The sequence below is a fragment of the Cicer arietinum genome, chromosome 6, assembly GCF_000331145.2.
Source record: "Cicer arietinum cultivar CDC Frontier isolate Library 1 chromosome 6, Cicar.CDCFrontier_v2.0, whole genome shotgun sequence".
Classification (NCBI taxonomy): domain Eukaryota; kingdom Viridiplantae; phylum Streptophyta; class Magnoliopsida; order Fabales; family Fabaceae; genus Cicer; species Cicer arietinum.
The window spans coordinates 15,958,308-15,966,617 of record NC_021165.2 but is presented as its reverse complement, the minus strand read 5'-3'; the positions used below and the strand labels follow the sequence as shown (position 1 = coordinate 15,966,617).

Below are 8,310 nucleotides of genomic sequence, written 5' to 3'. Positions count from 1 at the left end.
TCAGCAGCTGAAAATGCCGTAGCAAAAATGCAAGAGAGAGGTCTATTAGGACCTCGAAGATCTAGGCATCGGTTGACCCCTGGAACAGTTAAATTTGCAGCATTCCATGTTCTCTCACTAGAGAGTGGAGAGGGATTGAATGTACTAGAGCTTGCCGAAAAAATTCAGGTGAGTTCATATCCATATTCAATGATTTTTATTGTCAAGTCTGTTCTTAACTTGTTTCTTTCTACCTGTCAGAAATCTGGTCTTCGGGACCTGACAACCAGCAAGACACCTGAGGCATCAATTTCTGTTGCTTTGACAAGAGATGCCAAGCTTTTTGAAAGAGTAGCTCCATCAACATATTGTGTGCGTGCTGCATTTAGGAAGGATCCTGCTGATGCCGAGTCCATTCTTTCCGAAGCAAGAAAGAAAATTCAAATATTTGAAAATGGGTTTCTAGCCGAGGAAGATGCTGATGATGTTGAAAGAGAAGAGTCAGAAAGTGAAGTTGACGAGGATCCTGAAGTTGATGATTTGGTTAATCCTTCAAGTGTTGACAAAAAATCTGAACAGGGTAATGATTTCTCATCAAGTGGAAAAGAAAATCTGGGTCCTGGTGGAGAACGTAAAGATGAGTTCAATAAGGATCTGCCTTGTTTTCCTGAGAATGGTTCCAAGAATACTGATTGTCCCATTGCCGTCTCAGGAGAACCTGTTGCTTGTGAAAATCTAAGTGCCAGAAATCTTGGTGACGATAATATGGAAATTGATGAAAGTAAGTCTGGAGAGTCGTGGGTTCAAGGGCTTACTGAAGGAGAATATTCTGATCTCAGTGTAGAGGAGCGATTAAATGCACTTGCTGTATTGGTTGGTGTGGCAAATGAAGGAAATTTGATCCGTGTTGTTCTTGAGGTAAATTTATTCCACATAAAATATTCCCGACTTGATTTTTGTATTTATTTATTAAATTGACATGAAATTGTCCAGGATCGCTTGGAAGCAGCTAATGCTCTGAAGAAGCAAATGTTGGCAGAAGCACAAATAGATAAAGCTCGCCCGAAAGATGATAATGTCAATAAATCAGATTTTCCGTCTATCAATGGTGACAAGGTTGAAACACAGTTTACATATGCTGCTGTGGAGGGCAACCACAGTCCATTTCTTGGTATTTGCAATAATAATAATGGGGAATCTCCCAGCAAAACAGAGAATAAAAGTTCAGCTCTTGTTGGACAAAGCCTGTCTGAAAAGCTCTCATCAGTTCAAGATCTCTGCATAGGTCCTGATAATCATCAGACACTTTTATCTGCACAATATTCAAAACGGTCACGATCTCAGTTAAAATCATATATTTCCCATCTAGCAGAGGAGATGTACATCTATAGATCCTTACCCCTTGGGCAAGATCGCAGGCATAATCGATATTGGCAATTCGTTGCATCTGCATCTTGCAATGATCCTGGTTCCGGCAGGATATTTGTTGAATATCATGATGGCAAATGGAGGCTTATTGATTCCGAAGAGGTAAACCGTTTGTTTGTCTTGTTTATTTTTCCTTTTCCCGATAGACTGTTCCCTGTTTTTCCAATCAACTCATTTATAACTTCGATAGATATCACACCAGTTCTTTTGAAATTGGCCTAGTCATTGAACTGGTATTGAAGACACATTCAACCCTGATCAAGTCTTGAGTTTAGGGTTATTACAAACAGAAGAAATTTTATTATCCCTATATATATGTATACAAGTGAAATACTGAAACAAATAGTAACGAAAGGTGTGTATTGTGTAGTTGTAGAATGACTTGCCCATTAACTTGGGGGGCTATGTCTGACAGCTCAGGTCTTACACATCATGTTTCTAGCATTGTCCAATATTAAACAGAGAACAAGTTATAATAAAATGAACCAGTTTGCATGGTTCACTGATTCTCTGCAGTTCAATGGTTCCTGTCGATGTTATCAAAATCGATACTATACCTAGAATCGGGAGGAGGACGATAGATCGTTAATCGTAGAATCCTAACACAAATTCAGATTCTATATCAATTTTTAAATTATTCATGAGTTTATATTTTTCTATCTCGATTTCCACCTATACCAAAGCCCTATATTTTCATCATGATGTCCTCCAATGTAACGCTTCCCATTACTATTTTCACTGTTTAGTCCCCGTTGTTAGTATATTTTGACTAACCCGTTGTTAGTTTATAGCGACGATCTTTCACCTTCCTATCGGTCGTGGTGAAATCCAGCCTCATCCTCAATTCTCTGGTCATACCAAAGCCCTATATTTTCATTATGATGTCCTCCAATGTAACGCTTCCCATTACTATTTTCACTGTTTAGTCCCCGTTGTTAGTATATTTTGACTAACCCGTTGTTAGTTTATAGCGACGATCTTTCACCTTCCTATCGGTCGTGGTGAAATCCAGCCTCATCCTCAATTCTCTGGTCATATCCAGCCATTTTTCTTTCTGCTGCATTGCCTTTCTGGCAAATTTTGTCTCTTTACTGCCATCTTCTAACATCCGTTTTGACCATTAACACCACTGACTGCTATTCCCCGTCCAACCTGCCAACCACCAAATCTCTGGCTTATTCAGGAGGCACATGTGCTTTCATGTGTGTCATACTTCTTGCACACAGCTCCATGCACCATGACACTAAAGCCCTGGCTTATTCAGTTGGCACACGTGCTTTCATTTGTGAATTTCAATTTTCAATATTGCTTTCATCTTTGATGTAGTTATGATATTTATTTGACTAATTGTATACAGGCCTTTGATGCACTTCTGAATTCACTGGATTCACGTGGGATCAGGGAATCACATTTGCGTCTAATGTTGCTAAAGATTGAGAGTTCATTTAAGGAAAATGTTCAAAAGAATGCAAAATGTGCCAAAATTGGAAATACAGACAAAACTTGTGTCAAAAATGAAACCGATGAAACAGATTCCAGTCCTGATCGCCATACTAGATCTGACAGTCCTAGCAGTACTCTTTGTGGCTTGAGCTCTGATACTTCAGAAACTTCGTCATCCTTTAGAATTGAGCTTGGAAAAAGTGAGAGTGACAAGAAAGCTGCCTTGAGAAGGTATCAAGATTTTCAAAAATGGATGTGGAAAGAATGCTATAACTCATCAGTATTATGTGCAATGAAATATGGGAAAAAGAGATGCAAACCACAGGTTGACATATGTGATACCTGTCTCAATTTTTATTGCTTGGAAGACTCCCATTGCGGCTATTGCCACCGTACTTTTCCGTCAAATGATGGATTTAATTTTTCTAAACATGCAATTCAATGTGGAGACAAGTTACCCAAAAATATTTGTATTTTGGAATCTTCTCTTCCATTGCGGACAAGATTGTTGAAGGCCCTACTGGCTTTTATTGAGGTGAGTTGATAATACTTTAACATTTTTTACCTTGAGCGTTTTTTTCTCCACTTAATTTCAAATATCGCCTTTTGAGGGATGTTATATTCATATTCTGATTTATAGGTATCTGTTCCACCTGAAGCATTGCAATCAATTTGGTCAGAAGATATTAGGAGGCTTTGGGGTGTGAAGTTGAGCAGATCATCTTCTGTTGAGGAACTTCTACAGGTAGCCATTTCAATGAAAAATTTATATATCTTTGTAACATTTTAAAGATTGAATATCGTCAATTATTAATACATTTCCAATTTTAACAATCCATATTGCAGATATTGACTCTATTTGAGAGAGCACTAAAGCGAGATTTTATATTGTCACCCTTCTCTACAACTGCGGATTTGTTGGGGATGAACACTATGTCTGAGAGTGCTACACGTACTTCTATGGATCTTGAGTCAGTCACTGTTCTTCCATGGGTTCCACGGACCACTTCAGCTGTGTCTCTTAGACTTTTTGAGTTTGATACATCCATCATCTACGCACAGTTAGAGAAGCCTGAGCCCTGTGAGGGGAAAGAAGCTAGATACATAGTGAGTCTCTTTCAGTATTCCTTTTTAGGGTTTAGTATTCCTTTTTTATTCAATTGCTTTTGCTCTTAAACTTTTGTGATGTGGTTGCTAAGGAATACAATGAGTTGTGACTGAGACTTCAAATTTTTTATGATATTCTAATTAACATTAGCCATCTAACTTGTTTTCCTGCAGAAGCTTCCTTCTAGATATGCTTCTGCCAAACCAGCAGACTTAGACCGTGATGGATTTATGAAAGTGAACTCTGCCCCTACGAAAATTGTGCGAAGCAGCAGAAAACGGGGACGAGTAAGTCACGATAAAGGAAGGGTTAGAAAGCTGTCTAAAAGAACAGATGATTGCAAACGAGACAATGGCCGCCATAATTTTAAGGTCACCGAGAATCTGGGTCAAAGATTAGAACAGCAGGGACAGGGATCACAAGGACAAGCAGGTGGAAGTGGCCGCCGAACAGTCAGGAAAAGGAGAGCGGAGAAGAGGGTTGTTGAAGATTTGTTGCTGGGACATAGAGCTGCCAATCATAGCTACAATATTGATAGAGAACCATTGAGAATCTTGGATGAGGACTGGAATGATGAGAAGGCTAGTCCCATCCAGATGGAAGGTGCTGACATGAGTGACAGTAGTGAAGAGGTTGAATATGATGACAACGCCCAAGCAGTGGAATCTGATGACAATGTCGAAGCAGTTGAATATGACGACCACAATGCCCAGGCAGTGGAATCTGATGACAACGTCGAAGCAGTTGAGTACGGTCAAGGAAACTGGGAGATAGGTTTTAATGGTACCCCCAACAGATGGAATAGGGATTTGGTAGGAATGGGTGATGAAGAAGATGCCGAAGTTTCTGAAGATGACAATGGCATTGAAGAGAATGAAGTGGAAGAGGAGGAGGATTCTGAGGCAGATGTTATGAGCGAGGGTTCAGATGGTATGGCAAATAGAGTTGTAAATGAAGAAATCTCAGACTCTAGTGACTCTGAAGATTCTTCTGATTAGAACATTACTTTTGAATTGATCAAAACTAGAAGGGATTGCATTTCAAGGCTGCATTACATTTTTTACGTTGCAGCTTTACAAGGTACCTCTGTGCAGTTATGCTCCAACGACCAAAGGTTTTATTACCTGTTAGTTGAATTATAGTGTATATTATCCACACAGTGGATTTTTGTACTTTTAGACATTTTCAAGCTGAGGGCTAAGCCTGATTAATTTTTTTCACTTGTATTAGATATTCTCATTAATTAATAAACTCGTATACCTTGAATATCTCCTTAGTTCTTCTCTTCAAATAATTTCTTTTTTTTTTTTCTTGAGAATTGACCAAGTTTACAAGGTTGTGGAAGTAAATAATTGTATTTCATGCTTTTCGATAAATAAAAACAAGTAAACTGAATTGATAAAGAACCATCGAATTGTTCTTAGGAACATACAAATAATATTATTTTAAACTTTTTTTACTTGAGTTAAAAAACAAAGAACAAAGGTTGAGAAACATCAAATTTAAAAATAAAGAAAAAGAAAAAAAAAACTAGGGAAAACTTAGACATGTGAAATTACTTATGACTTTGGTGTTTAGACTAGTCAACTAATTGTTTACTTTTTCTTTTGTGAAATAAACTTTACTTTTTTGCTTTAAAAAATCAGCATACATTATTCTAGGCGCACCTTTTGCGGGAATAACCAAGTGAGGAATAGATTATAAACACACAAATGACATGGAAGCTTCTTAATTTACCTTCAGTATCTCCTTTTCATATTGTTCATATATTTATTTCTCTTTTTCTGTCTATGACCTTGACTTATGAGCTATCCAAATTTCTTTTACAAAGTTATAATTAACTATTCAAGTACTACGAATGTATATCCGAGTATAAGAAGAAAAAAAAACTTCTTTCATTAAAGAAAAATAAATTTATATTGGGATTTTATTTTCTTCTGTTGAAACTTCCGTCTAGAACATACAAGATCTTCTTAACACCCTAGTCAAATTTTTGTTTTTGTTTTTTTTGTTGTCTATTGCATCAAAAACAGTTAGAAGATTTGTCCAATTTACGTGTTCCTTTTATGACATAAATGAATCAAGAAATTTACAAGCATCACATTCACATGGGTTACGCGAAGTAGTTGGCATGCTTGCTGCATGACAAAAATTGTAACCTAAAGATGTCTTAGATTCATCAACTTAGATTTATTAAGTGCCTAAAGTCCTTTTATTTGAGATAGATTTACACCCACCTCCTCACCCACTAAGATAAAGAGGCTAATCTTCAATTTCTTTGTCCTATTTTAATTGGGATTAATTGATGTATACTCTCATAGTAAAAAGTTTTATAGGATCGACATATTAAAGTTAAACATAGTCACATTATGTTTATATGTTTGTCAAAGTTGAATTTTTTATTAATTGAACTTTTACGATTTTAACATATATTGTAATTAAGGATGGATACTTTAATTAATTAATTAATAAAAGAAAATAAATGTCAAGATGTGACCTAAACAAAAGAAATGGAAACCAAAATGAGTACCGAAGCTTCAGTGAATTAGTGTGCAAAGGAAATAAGAGTGAGGCGCATGCACTTTAACAAAAAGCCACTGAATTATAAACGCGTAACGCTTTGTTGAGGATCAACATCAGTTATGTAGAAGAAGTATAGTGAATGCAGTAAAAGGGGTTGGTGTAGTCCATAATCTAGACAAAATATAGAGGGCACATGGTCATGAAGGAGTTGGCACCAAATGCTATTATTTTCAATTTTTCATGTCCCTACCCACTCCACAATCCACGCATAATTACTCGTCCATGCCTTTCTTTTTTTTTCTTCTATTTTCCATACTACCCTTGTGGCCTAATCATCATCCAAGCTTCAGCTTTTTTATAACATAATCATCTACCCCACCTTTTATTATATTAGACCCATACTTAACTCTCAATTTAATTTATTACTATACTAATCTATCTTGGGATTTTCTTTGAGGTATTAACATGATTACTTCATTTTTTTTCTTTTTAAAAGGTTAAAATGTCTAAAGTTAATTTGACTTATATTTTTCTTTTTAAATTGAGTATCTTCTACGCGAAATATAGAGATTAATCCCTCAAGTCTTTATAAGATTTAAATGGACGGCAAACTCTCCCTCACAATTTTATTATTAGGTTAAGTTAATTTATGGTGTAATTTATATTATTGTAACAATCAGTGTGACAGTATTTTAATTAATGGAATAAAAAATAAAGTTTTCATTTAATAAAAGAAAAAAATGTTTTTTTTTGTATAATCCTAATACACAATACAAGGCTTAGTATTTGAATACTATTTGCCACTTGCTACTAGCATTCATGCAATGGTTGCATCATAGTTTATGAAGCAACTACTAATCAATCATGGGTTTGCTTAGAAGAAACGAAATATAATGAGGTTCATTAAATGCTTAGCACTATATATATGGATAAGAATAACACGAGAGCTAGGTTAAATATTCTGATTTTGAAGGATTCCACGATCCATCCTATCCCATAACACTTGTACCCTCCTTTAAGTTTAGTTCCTAAAAAATCATCGAGAAAATAAAATTCCACTCTTATTAATTAGTTAGTACTATTTTTTGGTCTAATAGTAAGCTCTCCAATCCAACATGATGTCTCTCTGCATAAACAAATAATCAGAGTCTCCCCTGCAATGCCAAGAGTTATATTAAGTTGGCTTTATTTATATAATGGGTGCCGTCCCTTTAATTATATGCTGTTCTAGAAAACTCTCCAGAAAATTCAATCATACACTTAATATTAATTATGGTGTTTAGCTTAAATCCTTTTTTAATAATTTAAGAACGTTTAGATGACATGATTCAGGTTTATTTTAATTTAACCAACATTGAAAATACAATACTATTAGAACTTTTGAAAGAGAGTTTTTCTGTTTATTGTCCTCTTATCTGATTTAAAAAATTGATCTCGACAGTTGTACGTAGATGATATCTATTTATAAAAAACTTTTTTTTATATTAGAGCCTAAACCCTTATTTGCTAGACGTATTTAGCCCAAGATTTGCAATTTACAATGATTTTGCTTTGCATAAATAAATGAGCATAATCCTGTAATTTGGCAAGAGTTGTATATAATAATATATACTATATGCTAAAACAAAAACAAAATGGACCCATTTTAATCAATAAAAGTTTGTCTTGAATAGGGGACCACAATCATCACAAATCTCTCCTCCCATTTGCACCTAATAAGTGGAAATTATTGAAAGGGGTAAAAGAAAAGGCTAAAGTCCTCTATATAAAGATATTTGAACAATCAAAGCTACTCATCACACTACACACACTCTTTCACCACCATCCTC

At 35.4% G+C, this 8,310-nt stretch overlaps 1 protein-coding gene across 1 annotated transcript in view; it reads left to right on the top strand.

Moving 5' to 3' along the window:
• The window catches only part of LOC101490953 (homeobox-DDT domain protein RLT1-like), an 11,290-nt gene extending 6,064 nt beyond the window's left edge, over window positions 1-5,226 (top strand). The window contains 7 exon segments of the mRNA XM_012717113.3: window positions 1-168; window positions 241-897; window positions 973-1,509; window positions 2,765-3,385; window positions 3,491-3,595; window positions 3,697-3,957; window positions 4,132-5,226. Coding sequence (XP_012572567.1) covers window positions 1-168; window positions 241-897; window positions 973-1,509; window positions 2,765-3,385; window positions 3,491-3,595; window positions 3,697-3,957; window positions 4,132-4,956 — 3,174 coding nt within the window. The 3' untranslated portion in view covers window positions 4,957-5,226.
• Window positions 5,227-8,310: the final 3,084 nt, after the last annotated feature.